The sequence below is a fragment of the Triturus cristatus genome, chromosome 5_2, assembly GCF_964204655.1.
Source record: "Triturus cristatus chromosome 5_2, aTriCri1.1, whole genome shotgun sequence".
Taxonomy (NCBI): domain Eukaryota; kingdom Metazoa; phylum Chordata; class Amphibia; order Caudata; family Salamandridae; genus Triturus; species Triturus cristatus.
This window is the reverse complement of record NC_140588.1, coordinates 393,679,930-393,700,695: the sequence shown is the minus strand read 5'-3', so window position 1 is coordinate 393,700,695 and position 20,766 is coordinate 393,679,930. Positions and strand designations below refer to the sequence as shown.

Sequence of the window (20,766 nt, the reverse complement as noted above, 5' to 3'; positions counted from 1 at the left end):
GTCAATGTTCTAACGGTCCTTGTAACTCGCAACTACTAAGTGGAGCACCCTTGCATGCAGGTATGGACATTTTGCTGTGGCAAAAGTGGACTAGAGGCACATTTGTCACTATTATAGATCTTGAACCATTCCCAAGTTCAAGATTCGGAGAGTTAATTTGTGAACGACCATATTATCGATGCTAAGAAGTTGTCGTCTATTTACAGACACTCAGGTCCCTTCAGCACACAGAAACCGTCGCATTGACACTATTAACTCAGACACTTCTGCTTCTGGAGGTGCCGGGTGTTCCTTAATATAATTACTTGCCTTGAAAAAGTCCTTTGGATGAAACGTGTCGGCTGTCAGCGTGTTTTGTAATTGGATTAAGAGAAGAAAATAAAGAGAAAAGAATCTCGTACGGACTTCCTCGACTCATTATATTGGACACTCTCTATATTACAATATGAACTAAATTTGGTGTGCCTCAGCATATGCGCATAGCACTGGGCCTACACCAAGCCTGCCTACAACCCAGACATGTGTCCAGAAGTCACTGATGATGGCCAATAGCTACGCTGTGTTGTTTTGGTGGAGGTGGAGGCTAGGAACAGGCCTGTGGCAGGCAGATCAAACCCTGAGTGTTGAGACTGCTGCATTTGGCTGAAAGCTAAGGAATACAGCCCAAGGCCATGCAAACATGGTTTGATGAGACAGGACCTATGCACAGGCCCAGGTAGTAAGGCACTCTCAATTTGTGTGGCTGACCAAGATTTTGTTGTAGGACTCTTCATAATGTGTCTATTGGTATGGTCCTTCCTAATTGGTTTTGGTTTGATGATATCTTGGGACAGAGGCAACTGCACACAGCAAAAGAATATAGATAGCTGGTTTGGTTGGGATGGGGGAATCAGCTGCGCAGGCAAGAAGGCCATGAGCGTACATTTTGGTGGGAAAGTGGCTGTGTGGTGCATTTAACCATAGGCCAGAGGTTGCTAAGTAAGGCCATAGGCCATGTGCAGATTGCTTGGGTGAGATGGGGGCCTGGCACAGGGCATAGCTGCTGAAAAGGCACTGCACTCTCAGGTCGTTGCACCCAGCTGCTACATACAGTGGCGGCTCCATACTAGGCTGTGTGTAGTTGGATTGGATGGGACAGGTGACCAAGACCTTGAAGTAGGTCATGCACAGTTGATATGGCTAGAATGGAGGATAAAGACTGGGCGAAGGACATGGGCAGTGGCTAGGCCTTGTGCTCAGAAGTCACTGAGCATTTCAGTAGTCCAAGGAAGTTTGATTTATGTGGAATGGAGGCTCAGCGTAGGTCCTGGCCAAAATCCCAACTATTCATGCATACTATAGTATCAAATTTCCTGGTGGACCTCTTGCCTTTGTTTCGTCCAATGTTCTCAAGATTTGGGAATGTAGAGGGCTCAAATGTCCTGCATGTATACACCGAAGTGTGAGAAGCACACTTTTTCCATTTGCCACTGTCCGCAGGGCTCTCTGTAATTTTCTGGGGATCATTTAAGGATTAAATAGATCACAAAAGCATGTGCACTGGAGACTAACATTTTTGTTTACGTCTCCAAAATGGATAAAGGTAACATGGCACAAATTTTGCCATGTGACCACAACTTGCTGGACTTTTGTGTAGCAGTTTTGGAGTTTTTCACAATAATTCAGCTATGGGAAAACCAATGTTAAATGGGAAGATTACATGTTTTGACCCCCCCCTTTAAACTTTGGAATCATTTGATCATTTGCACATTGAAGAGTTGGATTTGCAAGGTGTTGCCACTAGGTTTAATGTAAATTGGTCAGGGAGGAGATTATAATGTTTAGTTAAGGATGATGGGATATACATAATACTTACAACAGGAAGACTAGAAATACAAAGGTTATGGTACTAAGTTACCCTTAAATCCCCCCTGTGGACCTTCTCTAACATTCAATACATTGTTTTACATTGTTTGACACATAAAATACAACATTACATAACATTGATAGATAGGTCTGATTTTTATACATGGACAGAATGAAACTTAAAATAGATAGAACATGAAACACCAGCATACAGTTCCCAAAGAACAATCATCTAATGTTATATAAAAGGTTTTAGTAAATAATATATTTCTTCTTAATCTGCATTTATTAATTTTGTAGAATTTTATTTTATTAAACTGACATCCGATTGTTTATTAGTTACTATATGTAAAGTTTGAGACAGTGTGGTATTGGAATTCATATTCACCTGGGTGCCCCTCTTAGTGGTATAGCGCTCCTCACACTCATACTGTGGCATTTACCGCTCTGCTCAATCTTTCACAGATTCTTTATTCACATGGACTAGGCTATCTGTTAAGATGCTTTAACTTTGTCGTACAGATCCAAGGGTAGCAATGTGCTTTGCCACAAAACCCTGAACCCAGAACCAAGTTTAAAGTAACAAGAAGTAAGTTAAAAGCAGACCCAGGGAAAGGGAATAATATTAAAGAGAGGAAGAGAGACACCGGATATCTTCATACTGTCCTGTTTTGATATCTAAAGACAAGAGAAGAATTTTAAGGCCTGATTACAAGTTTGGCGGACAGGGTTACTCTTTAACGAAAGTGATGGATATCCCGTCCACCAAATTACAATTCCATTTAATCCTATGGAATTAGTAATACAGCGGACGGGATATGCATCAAGTTTGTGATGGAGTATCCCATCAGCCAAACTCGTAATCAGGCCCTTAGCATGGCTGTGGTATAGACACTGGCATCCAGCTTTTGATATTATCTGCAATTTACCTCTATACACTCTGTATTTCCTCTCTATATTCAGGAATGAAACGTGATAGGTCTCCTGAAGTGTAAAATAAATTATGTTGATATGGTGACTGCGAATAACACTATGAGGTATATATCATTTACTAAAAGAGCTACCTTCAATATTAAGCAATAGCCTTCCACAGATCTAATTGCAATCAATGTATCAAGTGATAGCTTTAATGTAAACAGCATTTCCTAATATGATGTAGTTTGTCTAAACTCTTCTACAGTCATATACTATTTCTTTTGAATACCCTAATACAAGGAATGGTTTGTGTCTAATATGATTGCGCTGCCTGCTCTTGTTGAAGTGTTGTGAGTTTACATTCCTAATGGATGTCTCCTTATAAAATAAACCAGTGAGAATTGAAGGGCCCGATTCACAAAAGTAATCTGAGACAAAATCCTAACTTTATGACTTTCGGCATTGCTAAATGCCTTTTGTGAATACTGAAAGTCGTAAAGTTAGGATTTTGTCACAGATTAATTTTGTGAATTCGACCCGGAGTTCATAATCCTGATGGATACCTTCTTGTGAAATTTATCAAGTGTAAATACAACTTTGCAATTCTAATGGACAAATTTTAGAAGGATAAACAATTGCAAGTCTATATCCTCATGTAAGTGAGGAAAATGTCTACTTCTCTGATTGCAAGATGTTGTTTGCCCTCTTCTTAATTCATTAATATCGGTCACAAGGACACCAATTTATAGGTATCAATTCATGGCTGCAACAATTATAGATCACAATTGCCTAGCAAGGATGCTATTGTGCAGGAGGAACTTATATTCCATGTGTTCAAGATGGCTGCCACCATCTATAAGTATTATTGAGGCTTCAGTGGCTCCATGGGACATGTTGTCTAACCCAGGTTAATTCATGTGTTTTGAATAAAGCTGCCTCTAAAACATGAAGATTCTGTCCAGGTGGCACCCAGACTCTGCACACCTCTTATCCCCTTCTTGTCTTCTTGTTTTGAATACATCATGTTCAGAAGATTTGAGGTGGAGCATCATGTGGGACCTAAATGCACATGTAAGCGTGCCCTGCATTTAATCCTGACACAGCCACAGGCTGTGTCCAGCAGGAAAAAGGGGAGGCATAGACCGGGCGGTGTCCAGAAGGTAATTGAGTAAAGCTAGCAGGTGTAGGGCATGCACGGGGTGCTATTAAGTTGGGCAGTGATCTCAAGTTGTGGCCAAAGGCCATGCCATCCTAAGCAAGAATGCAATTCAGTAATGCTTAGAAAGCTCTTGGCACAAGGAATGCATTTAGGTAGGTGCTAAGCTCAGGCCACTTACTCCAAGAGGCTGCTGGGGACTGCATTTAATAAATAAAGCATGTTGGGTATCTAGAGTACTCATCACCCTTTTCCTACACTGAGCACCACTTTCCCCAGGTGCTCCCGGATTCAGCTATTGGCTATACTATCTTCGGTCAAACGCATTATAAATAACATGGTTAAGCTATAATTTAGAAACTAATACACAGGGACCCAGTTAGATCCCTTCACACGCAGCACAGCCTTGCCCGTCGCTCCAATGAATCCAATAAATCAAGTTTATCAATATATATTCTTCAATTTATGTACTCGTTAATACTGTTCCTTTTCTTCTTTTTCCATTTTTTATCGATTGTGTTACTAAAGCTTTAGGACTGACATGGGGTTAATGGGGACAATGGCAGGAATTTAAGAATGTGAAAAGACAGGCTGTATCTTTCTCTCAAAGAGCCGTTGAAATCGAATCGAGGCTTCAGTTTTTTATTAATATGTGAACCATGATGCAAGTTAAGTCGAGTTTTTATGTGCATGTAGCGCTATTGAGAGATAAATACAGTTCATTGGGTCATTGAGAAGTATGATGAGAGGCATTGTGTTTGTGCATAGATGAAAAGTGGCTTATTTTTCAAAAACTAATGGTGTTGTGTTTATGGGTTTGTTATAGATACCCCTGACGAAGGGAAATCCTTTTTCCCGAAATGCATTGGGTGCATTGGCAAATAAAGTCGTGACATGTGGAAACCCCTCCTGTTTGTAAGTATTTTTGGAGCAAATGTGGGCATGGATAAAATAAATCGATAAAAAATGGAAAAAGAAGAAAAGGAACAGTATTAAAGAGTACATAAATTGAAGAATATATATTGATAAACTTGATTTATTGGATTCATTGGAGCGACGGGCAAGGCTGTGCTGCGTGTAAAGGGATCTAACTGGGTCCCCGTGTATTCATTTCTAATTTCCAAGCGCAATTTGATGGAGCACGTATCTCGCATTGCACGCCATAATAGGTCTGAAGCAGATAAACAGAGTTAAAAAAGATTGATAAAATAAGAGTACAAAGGTGTGCATCTCACCACCACATATGTACATAAGCTATAATTTAGCCATGGTTGGCAATAGACAGCCATATTTTCAGGAACATAAAATCAGAGAAAGCAAAAGTCTAGAAACAGGCATTGGCCATTAGCCAAGCTCTGCACTCTGCACCACTTCCTCTAGAGCCAGCTTGGCACTGTCCTTACCTGTGCTCAGTAGACATTGTGCAAAGGGCAATGCCAAGGCCTGGATTTAGTACCTCTGTCCTGATAAACTATTGGGTATATACTTTGAAGCAAAAGCTTCAAAACCTAGGTTTTTTGTAAGGTATTTGGTTATATGGTAATGCAGAATCATTGCCCCATTAACACTGACAGTCAAAAGATGTGCAAAGAGGAATCATTTGCAGCTCAAATGAAGACTTTGTTGTAATTGTGATTTAATATTTAGTGACCAGTAATGTCATCAATGATGTTATTTGTGAAGTCACCCATCACATTTGTGAGATCATAAGCTGTGCTTTGTGAGAGAGTTCTGGTTATGTGGCTCGTCATAACTGAAACATTTCCATGGAGTTTATTGTTTGGATTGTTTACAAAATGTTTCTCCGGCTGAATGTTGATGGGACGTTTTTGAAACCCACTTAATTTGATGTTGTAAGTTACCAACCATAAAGATTTCTCCTCACATCCAATATTTGGCCTTATTTTATATACTTTGACCCCTGCTGAAAGAATCATTAAGCATGGCTTGCAAACATAGCTAGTTTACACAGCATGCAGGACCAATTGTGATTCCATGTGCTCAGGCCTACAGCCTTAGAGCTTGCAGGGGTCACCTATTGGTAGTTGCAGGTCATGATCTTTAACCACACCTTGTGTCCAGTTCCCCTGCCTTGCTAATGTGTAGCCTACTTCTGTGGAGTTAGCAGTACTTATGTCGAGTCACGATACTCTACTCCCATATCCCACCTAAGGCCTGATTACAAGTTTGGTGGTCCAACCGCCGTACTGCCGCAGCGGAGGTCCAAAGAAGACCGCCAGGGCAGCAGTCTCCTGCCCGCCATATTACGATGTCTCCGATGGGCAAGCTGCAGTCTTTATGATGGCGGTAAATGATTTTTCATATTTGTCAATGCATGTATATTCTGACTGCACAAGTGTTGAATGTACACATATGCACGACACATGTGAAAAAATACTTACTACTCATTGCTGGAGTCTGAATCAAATGTGCCCAGTTCAGTCAATGAGTAAATACTACAAAACAGACTTACCTGGATTTCAGCGCCAAAAGGGTAATTTTTTTCGGGGTCATGATGCTGCTGTGAAGGGGGACCTGGAGGAAGGAACTGAAGGGAAGGAAAGGAAATGGGTGAGTATGCACCCCAAATCCTCAGTTTATGACAACTAGAAGCAGGCCGTCCCACCACCATGGTAGGCTCGTCAAAAAGCCAACTCGTAATTCAGAGGCCGGAGAAACTTCTCTGTACCGCCCGATGGCAGCTGCTTTCCCTCTGCCGATGCCACGACGGTCGGCAAATAGCTGGCAGTTGCGGCGGTGCTCCGGCGGTCTTTTATTCTGAAATCCGACAACATTGTAATATGGTGGGTGAACCGCTTAGTCGGCAGCAGTGACTCTGATGCGACCATAGCAGTGAGACCCCCAAACTTGTAATTAGGCCCTAAGTTGTTGTAAATCAAATCTCCTCTCATAAATAGATCCATACCCTCCAATGGAGTCTCGAAGGGGTCTGTCCAGCCCTCTCAGCATAGGACACAGACCATTTTGAATATGCATGCCTGAAGCGTATTAGCAGAAAGTACTTCAAGTGGGGATAGGTGGTCTTATATTTTATACTTGAACATACCAAGGAAAAAACTACATTGCTCTTCTTTGCTCATTTGATTCTTGGAGAACCTGACTTTGAGGATAATATTCTTTGAAGGCAGCTCTCTAGAGGAAAACAATTATGAAAAACACACACTCTGGTAAATAGGACTTCACTTAGGGCTTCTACGTTTCTACTCTATGCCACTGATAAAAGTGGAAGAAATAAAAAAGAACTTAATTTGTAGATCTTAGCCAGTACCCTAGTTTTACTGATAGTAAAAAGAAAATCTAGGATTTTTTTTTATCTCATACTATGATTCCGTGTATTGCCAGTTCCTCTTATTGTGTATTATTTACGTAAGTTCTAAGGCGCCCACGGGAACTGACTGATAAAATGAGACAGGGCATTCTAAAAGATTTAGATGGCAGTAGTAGCAAAAAACTCTATCTAGCATCTACTTTTTCAAATAATAAATTACATTATATATATATGATGAATATTTTTTACATATATATGTGTCAGGCATGAAATGTGTTGCGGCATATGGTAAGCCAGCTTGGGAGTGATTTGAAGATATGTAGGCAGCTGCCATTGATTTCCCATTGATTTTTCTGATAGTAACTCTCTGATTTATTGCATAATGTTGTATATTCATCCAAGTTATATGAGTTTGGGATCACAATTTAATTATATTTTGCCCTTTCAATGGCATTTATTACAGTACAGCTATGAAACTTTTCCAACATGGCACCGAAGTTAGAGGTTAATGTTAGTCCTCTTTCCATTGTTATAATGCACATTAATGGAGGTGTTTTGCACTTGGACCAGTGAGAGCGAGCAAGGCCTGTGGGCCAAAATGCATTGCTGAGCTGTAATGTTCATTAAACACAGTGGTCTCGCAGTCCTGAGTGAGAGTCTGGCATATGTGATAGACTGTGTTGCCGAGAGAAGGATATATATATATATATATATATATATATATATATATATATATATATATATATATTCACTGAAAAAACCATAGGTTTCACACATGTTATAGTTAGCTGGACATTTTACTGATAAAAAACCAATGAAATTCCCCCGTTATAGTTACTGTAGGCAACTATAACTCACGCGACCGTAATCCTCTGCTGATGCTAATACTGTATTTAGACACTTATTTGCCCATGTCTTCTTCCATTAAATTTTAGCTATACATATATTACAAATATTTTTTTTTCATAAAGACACATATGTCATCAGCAGAGGATTACGGTCGCGTGAGTTATAGTTGCCTACAGTAACTATAACGGGGGAATTTCATTGGTTTTTTATCAGTAAAATGTCCAGCTAACTATAACATGTGTAAAACCTATGGTTTTTTCAGTGAATTTGCAAGGTTTTTTAAATGCTAATTCCTAACTATAACGTGTGTGAAACCTATGGTTTTTTCAGTGAATTTGTACGTTTTTTTAAATGCTAAGTTACTTTACGCCATTTGTGGCGTGCGCGCCCACTTAACGCAGTTCGTTCCGTGCGCGCACGGTGCGCTTCGCGCACCGTGCGCGCACAGTGAGCACGCGGTGCGCTTCGCGCACCGCGTGTCCACGTTACGCTAGATGGGCCATGAACGCACGATGCGCTTCGCGCACCGTGCGCACATGGAGGAAACATATGATGAGCATCGTTGTGATAGGTAAAATATATGTTTTGTTTTGCTCTAATAAGCCATGCACAAATGGTGCCCTTCGGGCACCAATGGCACACGGGGTTTGGAGAATGTGGATATTTTTTTTTTTTATTATTATTTGCTACCGTACGCGTACGGTAAGCATAATCTGCGAAATTTTCGAAACAATTAAAATTGCCTTTTTTCACTTGGGGGATCGTTGGGGACTTCCTCGACATGGCTAGGTGCTTGGGAGCTGTCTAAACAGCCCCTTTACATGTTTTTGCACTTTGTTTTTCAACCCCCTGTCAGAGTGCGAGAGAGAAAATGGCGGCCGCCGCTTCCTGGTTTCGACCGATTCAAATGTTTACTAAGATCTAACGGCCAATCAGAATCGCGCTCGCGCACGTCACCGTACGCGTACGGTAAGCGCACCGTAAGCGCACCGTAAGCTGGCTCAGATATATATATTTATTTAAAGGCTATTTTCTCAGAATCTACTGAACAGATTTACACCAAACCTACAAAAGGCACTTCCTTGACCTGGGGACTACCTCTCTGCCAAATTTCATTAAATTCTGTTCAGCCGTTCGGGCTGTAGCTCTGTCTAAAGGTCCTATGGAAAAATGCATGGGAAAAACGCGTTTTGGGACCCCCCTTTTATCTCAGCCCCCGCTTGACGAATCCCCCCGAGACTTTCAGGGTAGGAGCGGAGCGTAGCGCCCCACCTATTTTGAAAAATTCGCGAGGATTCGTCGACCGGCGCCAAAGTTATTCAAAATAGAATGTTGCGGATTTCCTATGGAAACGTGGTCCTAACTATAACTACCTACTGGCGACCGCCAGTAGGTAATATATATATATATATATATCAATAAACAAAAGCTCTTGCGCTCTCGAAGGGCACACCCGACATTCCCACCATCCGGTTTGTTGGCCTCTCGCAGCTCTGTTGCCCATTCTCCTTTGTGTTTCCATGTCCCGACGCATTTCGAGGCCACTCCGCCTCTTCTTCATGGGTCTAAGTAAAGGAAGCAAGCATAAATTCTCCCCTGCAAACAAATACTTTTATTTGAATGACACTGCCCTCAGTGGGTGTGGGTTATCATCTAATCCATCAAGCATGATGGTAGTCGTAGTCCATGGGGAGAATATAGTATTCCTTAAGTAGGTTGCATGCTTCTTTACATTAATGTCCGCATATTAAAATCCTTGAGTAGGAAGGAGTCTGGATAGCAGAGCTGTCTTCATTTTACTGGAACGTCGTGCCAAGCGGCAAAGACAAGTGTTTTGCCACAGCCTCTCCGCGTTGCAGCATCTTCCTCCACAATCGGAAATGGTGCTCCTCCGCACGCGGAGAGGCTGTGACAAAACACTTGTCTTTGGCACGACGTTTCATTAAAATAAAGACAGCTCTGCTAGCCAGACTCCTTCAGGAGTTTGCCCTGAGTTGAGCCGCGCTCGCAGGAGGCCAGTAACCATCAGGGAAGGTCTTGTAGGTAGCCAATTCTCCGCCGTTTCTGACGCATTTCGGGCACTGAGATTGATTACCAGATAAATAAATAAGGGAAAATACCGGAAGCCTTGGTTGTTCTTCATTGTGGCGCCGCTTTCCTTTGATAAAGGGGGCATGCCCGAAATGCGTCAGAAACGGCAGAGAAGTGGTGACCTATGAGACCTTCCCTGATGGTTACTGGCCTCCTGTGAGTGCGGCTCAACTCGGGACAAACTCCTTTCTTTCATAAATTACGGCCAGTGCCAGTTAGTGAGCTGACACCGCCGCGTTATCGGTGCGGATCCGCTGCTGTTTGTCATAGGCAGTGGGACACGGAGCAGGAGGATGTCTGCACTGGGGAAGGGGTGTCAAGGGTGAACCCTATATGGATTGGACATACCACTGTGAAAGAACAACATCCCACATGGGGTAATTTTGACGGACTTCCAGTCCTATAATGCACTGTGATTTACTCACCTGAGATTGATTACCAGATGAATAAATGATGAAAAATACCAGAAGCCTTGGTTGTTCTTCATTGTGGTGCCGCTTTCCTTTGATAGAGGGCGCATGCCCGAAACGCGTCAGAAACGGCGGAGAAGTTGTGACCTACGAGACATTCCCTGATGGTTACTGGCCCACTGCGAGTGCGGCTCAACTCGGTGCAAACTCCTTTCATATATATATATACATAGCGCTGGAATGGTGAATGAGTGGTATATATACATAAGTGTAAGTGGCAGTGTTTCTACTATGTTCATCAAAGTGACTAAACTGTTTTGCAATGTGTGGTAAAACAACTGGATGACATCACAGATTTTACTGCAATGCGTCAAGACAGTGTAAAAGGACTATAAATAACACGCGTGTCAGTCAGAGCCGGTGATAGCCCCAGTCGTGCTGCTGGATGCAACTATTGCAAGTAAATCCAGAGTTGACAGAATTCAGCCCACCGCCCTTGTGAGTATATGTAGCCCTGATCATTGTGTCATGTGCAGGCTATTGTATGTGTATAATGCGGGCGGCTCTGATAAAGCCTGTACTATAGAGGTACTACCCCAAAGAGAGCGTGTGGCTAATAACAAGCCTCCACTCACAACTTCACTCAATTGGCGGCATGTCGCGCACACAGCACTGTCAAATATTTCTAATAGATCCCGGCCTGTGATACACTGTGAGCGTTCAGTCCTAGACTGTAGTTGTTGCAAAATAAAATATCTAACTGCATGAATGCTGTCTGCCACTCATAGTACAAATAATGGAATGGATGAGTGAGGGTTGTGTGGGCCCATGGGCGTGAATGTGAGGGTAACCTTAGTCCTCCTGAGGCTCAGCCGGGAGACAGTTTAGCGCTACTTGCACTGTTGTTTTTAAAATATTCACTTTTAAACTCACTTGCATCGTCGCTGCTGCTCATTGCAATCCTAGCAGGCGCCACTGGCCACGCCGTAGCTAAGGACACGCCCCATCGAGGCCACGCCCCCTCCACCAGGTATAACTAACCCGCTGATTCACGAGCGCGTTGGGTAACCTTAGTCCTCCTGAGGCTCAGCCGGGAGACAGTTTAGCGCTACTTGCACTGTTGTTTTTAAAATATTCACTTTTAAACTCACTTGCATCGTCGCTGCTGCTCATTGCAATCCTAGCAGGCGCCACTGGCCACGCCGTAGCTAAGGATACGCCCCATCGAGGCCACGCCCCCTCCACCAGGTATAACTAACCAGCTGATTCATGAGCGCGTTGGGTAACCTTAGTCCTCCTGAGGCTCAGCCGGGAGACAGTTTAGCGCTACTTGCACTGTTGTTTTTAAAATATTCACTTTTAAACTCACTTGCATCGTCGCTGCTGCTCATTGCAATCCTAGCAGGCGCCACTGGCCACGCCGTAGCTAAGGACACGCCCCATCGAGGCCACGCCCCCTCCACCAGGTATAACTAACCCGCTGATTCACGAGCGCGTTGGGTAACCTTAGTCCTCCTGAGGCTCAGCCGGGAGACAGTTTAGCGCTACTTGCACTGTTGGTTTTAAAATATTCACTTTAAAACTCACTTGCATCATCGCTGCTGCTCATTGCAATCCTAGCAGGCGCCACTGGCCACGCCGTAGCTAAGGACACGCCCCATCGAGGCCACGCCCCCCCTACGCCCTATAACAATGTGTATGCACCGGAGGCGCAGCGGACGAGCGCAGCGGACGAGCGCAGCGGGCGCGATGATTGCGCGCCGAAGGCGCGCATAAGGCAAGCTCGTCTGCGCTCGTCCGCGCCGAGTCCGGGCCTTGGGCCACCCCCCTTGCCCCCCAGCCATCAGCACAAAGATGCTATACGCTAGCAACCCTCTACAAGTTAAGGCCTCCTGTTAACTCATGCCCTCGGCACTCCCTCCAAGCCATGGACCTTCCTTCAACCTGTCCTACCTGTTCTGCGCCTCTCAAACCTAACTCGCGCACAACAGCCACACAGGAATTACAAATGCTCCTACTAAACTGCCGCTCGCTGCCTAAGCATAGCGCCGAAATGGCCTTATTGATAGAAGAGCACACCCCGGATATTTTGTTCCTTACGGAAACCTGGCTTACCAGTGAGTCCAACCCGGCAATAGTAGAGGCCCTCCCCACCGGCTATAAAATAACACGGCAAGACCAGCCAAAAGGGAGAGGAGGAGGCCTTGCCATCATCCATAAGGAGCAATATCATTGTCGACTCTCTCCTGAGACCATCTCGGACTGCGAGAGCATGGGTTTTAACATCAACCTCTCTCCTAACATCTGCTTCTCAGGCACCCTTATTTATCGCCCGCCCGGCCTCCCTAAGCAGTTTCTTCTAACTCTGCCATCGAATGTGGCCAGCAGAGTCAGCACCTCCTCTAGCTTTACCGTGTTGGGTGACTTGAATCTACATTTTGACTCACCCTCGGACCTTTCAGCTGCTATCCTATCAGATGATTTAGCAGCTCTACAACTCACTCAACGTGTCTCCTCCCCCACCCACGAAAAAGGCCATCTACTGGATCCAATTTTTTCAAATTGTTCTGAGATCACAGTGGACCCAGGCATTACCCTACCCTGGACTGACCACTTTTTAATCCCCTTTAAATGGACCACACCTAAATTCTCTCCTCCGGCTCCCACCACCAAACTCAGGCGAGCCTGGACGCGCCTTGAGGTTGATAAGTGGTGCACTAAACTGGCTAGCTCACAACCAGAAATTCAGGATGATCCCGCCCTAGCAAACCAGGCATATACCAACTGGATCTCCTACACTCTTGACTCGACTCTCCCAATGAGCAAGACTGTACTGAAGCGGCCTCAAAAAACCGCCCCTTGGTACACCCAGTCTCTCAGAGAAAAAAAGCGTCTCTGTAGAAGGGCGGAAAGACGCTGGCGCTTAGACAAATCGGCGGATAACAAAACCCGGTACCGTGAAACCATCAACGAGTACAAAACTCAAATAAAAGCAGCTCAGTCGACGTATTTCGCCGAAAAAATCCTGAATGCTAGATCTAAACCCAAAGAGATCTTCCAGATCATTAAAAAGCTAACGAACCCATCCCCTGTGGTGCATGTCGAGAAATCGGTCACCCAATGTAATGACATTGCCGAATTTTTCTATCAGAAAATCAATAAAATGTATTCAACTTTTTCTCCACCAAACACCGACCTGTCTACTCAACCTAACAACCTCCCTAGCCTGCCACATTCCCCCACCCCTTACAGCTTAACTCACTTTCCCCCACTAGACCTCCCCACTTTAGAATCACTAGCCCTCAGTGTCAAATCAGGATCTCCGGCCGACCCTGCCCCTCCTGACATCCTAATGGCAGCATCCCATACCATCCTGCCCGTCATCAGAGAGGTATTAAACTCTTCCATCTCCTCTGGCACCGTTCCACCCATATGGAAGCAGGCCATGGTTAGGTCACTGATCAAGAAACCCAATCTGGACCCGTCTGATCTGGCTAACTACCGCCCTATTTCTCTGCTCCCTTGGTTGAGCAAGGTTTTGGAGAAATATGTGAACCAACAGTTAGTGAACTATCTAGAGGACCACCACATACTGGATCCCACTCAGACGGGTTTCAGACCTAAGCACGGGACAGAGACCGCCCTCCTCATGGTCGTAGAGGAAGCGAGAAAAATCTTGGATCAGGGAGAATCAGTGGCAGTGATCCTCCTTGATCTAAGCGCGGCCTTTGACACAGTGTGTCATGACACCCTACTAAGCCGCCTGTCCTGTGTGGGGATCAAGGATAAAGCTTGGGCATGGTTTGAATCCTTTCTGGGGAACAGATCTTTCAGGGTTTTTGATGGCGATTCAGCTTCCTCCAGTAGACCTCTAAATTGTGGAGTTCCTCAGGGCTCCTCTCTGAGCCCTGCTCTATTCAACCTATATATGAGACCACTGGCCAGTGTCGTCCGCCCATTTGGAGTTAAAATCATCTCATATGCCGACGACACGCAGCTGGTGGTCTCACTGGCGCAGGAGGCATCTCGAACTGCGCCAGGCGGGCTCAGAGAATGCCTGGAGGAAGTGAGGAGCTGGATGTCGTCATCATCCCTGAAATTGAACGGAGAAAAAACTGAGCTGATGCTCCTAGGACCCTCAGAGCGGCACTTCCCCCTTCCTTATGGCCCCCATGCCTAGGACCGCCTCCAACCTCAAAAAAAAACATCAACAGTCTTGGGGTATGGCTGGACAGCTCACTGTCTTTCAATGTCCAAGCCACAAAACTGTCAGCCACATGTTTTGGCATTCTGAGAGTGCTAAATAAAATCTTTCCCCTCCTCCCCCTGGAAGCCAAACAGGCTGCCATTCAAGGGCTCATTCACTCCCGTCTTGATTTTAACAACGCACTTTATCTGGGTGCACCAGAATACACCCTTCGGAGGCTGCAAACTGTACAGAACAGCGCAGACACTCAGTGAGGACTGGACTGACTAGCCTCCATTGGTTACCGGTCCGGCAGAGAGTTCTGTTCAAGGCGCTATGTATAGCCCATCAAGCCTTCTGGGACATGGGACCTATCATTACCCGTGATCTGATCACTCATTACATCCCAAATCGTAGTCTTCGTTCCAGCCAGACTCTCTTAGCAGTAGTCCCAAGAATAAAAAGATCTAGAACCGGCGGAAGGACGTTCACGTACAACGCAGCTAAGGCCTGGAATGCTCTACCACTTCATCTTAGAGCCACCCAGAACCTTACTATGTTTCGCAAGCAACTGAAGACCCACCTTTTCACATCTGCCTGCTAAACCGTTGTCTTTTCTTTTTTCCCCCCTTCCCTGCTCTCTGTAGGTCACGGTTACCCTAGCGCTTGGACACCTTCGGGCAACAACTGCGCTCTATAAATCCCCAAGTTTACAAGTTTACAATGTACAAAGTGAGGAAGGCGTGCAAGTGCAATTGAGGAAATATACAGTGTGTATTTAAATGTGGTGATAGTGCCTCCTCACGAGCATTTAAGTGACATATAAATGCAAAGTGTGATATGTAAAAAAATATATATATACATATGTGGATGCTCAGATGATATGCGGTGACTATCAATACTAAACATAGCATACCTAGCAAATGAATCAATACGTTGATTTTTAAGCATAAATAGACTACGTGAAAAAACTGAATCATATTAGTACATGTCAAGGCAAAAAATATACTTATAAAGAAATACTATCGCAGCGCGAGATAAATGCCTATAGTGCAGATGCTTGAAATCAACTAAGGACACACAAAATAACAGTGTAAATACTAAGTGGTGTCTCAGTATATATATAAATGCATATTCACTTGAAATTCCCCCGTTATAGTTAGTTCAGATAACTATAACTCGCGCGCCCGCAATCCACTGCTCATGATGTCACATATTACATCACTCATGACATGGTCAGTGGCATCACTCATGACATCACTGATGACATCATCCTTGTGATAGAGTGGCGGTCGCGTGAGTTATAGTTATCTGAACTAACTATAACGGGGGAATTTCAATGGTTTTTTACGAGTGAAATGTCCAGCTAACTATAACATGTGTGAAACCTATGGTTTTTTAAGTAAATTTGCAAGGTTTTTTAAATGCTAATTCCTAACTATAACGTGTGTGAAACCTATGGTTTTTTAAGTGAATTTGTAAGGTTTTTTAAATGCTAAGTTATGTATGTATTATTATATTTTTTATATATTTATTTTACAATAAACTACCTATGTATATAGTTATAGATTGACTGTATCCTGCAATACGGAATGGCTTGCTTAAAATATATATATATTTTTGTAAGGTTTTTTACGGTGCGCGCACCCCGCGATTTGTTGAAATAAAAATAAAATGTTTTTTCCATCCTTCGGGGTCCTTCAGGGACCCCTGACAAAGGCTAGGGGGTCAGGAACTCTCTACCCTGCCCTCTTTTCACGTTCTCCACCTTTCTTTTTCACTGTCACACAACCAAAACACAGAAAATGGCGGCCGACACTTCCTGATTTCGACCGATTTGAACGTTCACTGACATGTAACCACCAATCAGAATTACGCTCGCGCACGGCACGGTGCGCGCCTATAGATATTTATGTACTTTTAACTGCAATTTTCTCAGGAACTACTGAACAGATTGACTCCATATATGCAAAAGGCACATCCCTGACCTGAGGACTACCTCTTTGCCAAATTTAAAGTAATTCTGTTCAGCCGTTCGGGCTGTACGTTCGACTAAAGGTCCTATGGGAAAATGCATGGGGAAAACGCGTTTTGGGACTGCCCTTTTTTCTCAGCCCCCACTTGACGAATCACCCCGAGAATTTCAGGGTAGGAGCAGAGCGGAGCGCCCCATTAGTTTTGAAAATTTCGCGAGGATTCGTCAACCGGCGCCAAAGTTATTCAAAATAGAATTTTCAGATAACTGGGTCCTAACTATAACTATCTACTGGGCACCGCCAGTAGATAATATATATATATACAATGTATATTCCCTTACACAGAAGGTGACCTGGTGACTCTCCATGTGAATTAGTAAAATACCATACTCTGTATCCTAAACTCATTTTCTGGGTGTGTTAATGTCCTAGTTTCAAAGTCGGATGTTGCTAAATAACGTTATAAAAAAAACATCTTCCAAAATCAAGACCACAGTTTATTGCATCCCTCACAGGCCTTCCGACACTGGTGTACTGGATGCAGAAATCAGCACTACATGTGACTCTATCATAAAAGGAGATGTTCCTTAGTACATCTGTAATTATGAAGGAAAGGCCATACCCTCAATCACTTCTGTGATAGAGACTACTACATAACACTTTCATTACGTGTTCCACAACGTATGTGCCCTCCAGTGGCTCCTGGTAGATGCTTGATTTAATTTTAAAACCGCTTTTCTAGTGCACAAAATTAATCACAGTCAATCTGAAGGGGAGTGAGTTTCTGGTGCTGTGTTCCACGTGGTCCCCTCTTCAGTATAAAAAGCCCTGAGGATGGGGTCCCCAGGGCCTAAAAAGACCTGGGGAGGGGGGCTATGCAGCTCCCTCCCCTTTTTGTAAGTTTTGGCCCTGGGGCCTATAGTGGCTTGGGGAGGGGAACCTTGTGGCGCCCTCCCCTTTAAAAAAAAAAGGCCCTAGGAGAAGGGGTCCCCAGGGCCAAGCCCTGTGGCCAACCTCCTGCAGTGCACAGCCAGCTGCCTTTGGGGGGATTGGCCATGGGGCCTGGCCGTAGGGCAGGTCTTGTGGCCAATCCATCCACTGTGTGCGGTCAAAGGTCATGCACAGCATGGGGTTAGCTGCATGTGGGGGATTGGCCACAGAGTCTGGCCACAGGCTAGGCCCGGTGGCCAACCCCCACTCTGGATGATCGAAGGCCCTGTGCAGTTTCGGGTTGGCTCACCTAAGGCTGCCCTAAAGTAACCATAACTCGGGTTCTCACCATGCACTGCTAATTACCACACATATTACATCACTCATGACATCATCTATGACATCATTGATAATATCCCTGCAACATTTGCAATTAAATTATTGATGAGAAAACTGTGCCTGGCAGGGGAGTGAGATAGAGTTACCTTAAGGCATGAGTCATAGTTACTTGAGATGACTATAACTGGTGAATTTCTATGGTTTTTAGAGTCTGAAACGTTACATTGTTATTGAACATTTCACCTAACTATACTATAATGCTTGTTTTTTTCTGTGAATATATATATATTCACTGGAAAAAAACAAAGCGACACTAGTAAAAGCAGAACATGACTGTATATATATATATATATTTATATATATATATATATATATATTATCTACTGGCGGTCGCCAGTAGATAGATAGTTATAGTTAGGACCGTATTTCCATAGGAAATCTCAAAATTCTTTTTTGAATAACTTTGGCGCCGGTTGACGAATCTTCGCGAAATTTTCGAAACTAATGGGGCGCTCCGCTCAGCTCCTACCCTGAAAGTCTCGGGGGGATTCGTCAAGCAGGGGCCGAGAAAAAAGGGGGGTCCCAAAACACGTTTTCCCCATGCATTTTCCCATAGGACCTTTAGTCGAAGGTACAGCCCGAACGGCTGAACAGAATTACTTGAAATTTGGCAGAGAGGTAGTCCTCAGGTCAGGGATGTGCCTTTTGCATATATGGAGTCAATCTGTTCAGTAGTTCCTGAGAAAATTGCAGTTAAAAGCACATACATATCTATAGCCGCGCACCGTGCGCGCACCTTAACGTGCACGAGCGTAATTCTGATTGGTTGTTACATGTCAGTCAACATTCGAATCGGTCGAAATCAGGAAGTGTCGGCCGCCATTTTGTTTGTTTTCAGTGCGAGAGTGGAAAAGGAAGGTGAAGAACGTGAAAAGGGGGCAGGGTAGAGAGTTCCTGACCCCCTAGCCTTTGTCAGGGGGTCCCTGAAGGACCCCGAAGGCAGAAAAAAACATTTAAATTTTTTTTTTTTAAATCGCGGGGGTGCGCGCACGGTGAAAACCCATAAAAAAAATTTTTTTTAATTTAATACGTCGTTTATTGTAAAATAAATATATAAAAAAAATAATAATACATACATAACTTAGCATTTAAAAAACCTTGCAAATTCACTTAAAAAACCATAGGTTTCACACATGTTATAGTTAGGTGGATATTTCACTCGTAAAAAACCAATGAAATTCCCCCGTTATAGTTAGTTCAGATAACTATAACTCGCGCGACCGCCACTCTATCACAAGGATGATGTCATCAGTGATGTCAAGAGTGATGCCACTGACCATGTCATGAGTGATGTAATATGTGACGTCATGAGCAGAGGATTGCGGGCGCGCGAGTTATAGTTATCTGAACTAACAATAACGGGGGAATTTCATTGTTTTTTACGAGTGAAATATCCACCTAACTATAACATGTGTGAAACCTATGGTTTTTTAAGTGATATATATATATATATATACAGTCATGTTCTGCTATTATTGGTGTTCACTATGAAATGTCATCCAGACCACATCATTCTCGTGGTCAGCATAGATACATTTGCCTCTGCATTGTATAGGATCATATTGTCTCTAGGAAACACTCTCTGATATACTACCTATATTGTGCCGGTAGTGTCCAGCAATAATAACGTAATAAGGAAACAAGATAACTATAGTAATTGCACTGTCATCTCGTTAACATGTTCTTATTGCTGGACAGCATCTTTTGGGGCCTAGCTCGCCCACTGCATAAAACTTCAAAAACAGAGATCAACGTTAGCAGCCAACCACTCTCCACTACTTGAAGTTCTAGAGTCTATCAAATGTTGCTTGAATTAATTGGCGCTATATTAAATATAATTCCTTTCAAAGGAGTTATATACATTTTCCAGGGTACCTGTTACGTATTTTTCCAAGTCCAAAGTACACCCAAACGAATTGGGCGAAAATCTTTCTTTGTATCAGAACATATAATGTCCTGCCTGGTGGTCTTTCATAAACTGCAGAATGCTCCACTTATAAAAACTGCATATTGTACAAGGTAAAGAAACACATCTTCTGAAAAACACCAGGTTACCAAATATTTATATATAGTAGCGTCTATTCCTTGCTGTTTCATTTTAGGCCCCTCTTCTTTCTTTAGCGTCGCATTTTTCCTACATTTCCAGCAACTGAAAGCCGAAGCAGAATTTATACAGTTAAAAGTAGGACATGAATTTCGTTCAGATTAAGCAATATGCTGTGAGGCGCAGCAAACCCGTGCTCAGCCAGCTCTTAATAATGTGTTCGCTGAGGCACAAATAGCAAAGACAGACAGCCTATCCCATCAGCCTTAAACAAAGAGCAGCAACAAATACATATTTTGAAGCATTTGTAAAAAAAAAACTAAAAAAAAAACTCACCGGTTGCCTGACACGGCACAGCCAGTTCTTCCAGAAAAGAGCCTGGAACTGCTGTCGAGAATAGCCCATGCTCGCTGGAGCTCCCAGCCCGCGCTGGAGGTCGACTCCTAGAGACCTGTCAGCTCATAGTCACTTCAGCCGGCAGCCTGTCTGAGACTGTAGCTCCGCCGGTAGGGAATGCTCGCAAAAAGGGAGGTGGCACAACAAAAGTCCGTCCACCGAGGAACAACTGGATTGTGTTTCTCCCCTCTTGCCTTTGCAGTCTCTGAAATTTCATCGTTTCACTTCTCCTTTGTCTGAACATAAGGGGCCGGGTCACAGGGATGCCTCCAGGGTAGTT

The 20,766-nt window shown here is 43.8% G+C and overlaps 1 protein-coding gene across 1 annotated transcript in view; it reads right to left on the bottom strand.

Moving 5' to 3' along the window:
- The window catches only part of ABCA13 (ATP binding cassette subfamily A member 13), a 2,655,493-nt gene extending 2,634,933 nt beyond the window's left edge, over window positions 1–20,560 (bottom strand). Inside the window, exon 1 of the mRNA XM_085606362.1 lies at window positions 20,427–20,560. Within this exon, the coding sequence (XP_085462488.1) occupies window positions 20,427–20,495 (69 nt within the window). The 5' untranslated portion in view covers window positions 20,496–20,560. The remainder of the gene's footprint in view (window positions 1–20,426) is intronic.
- Between the last annotated feature and the right edge of the window lie 206 nt (window positions 20,561–20,766).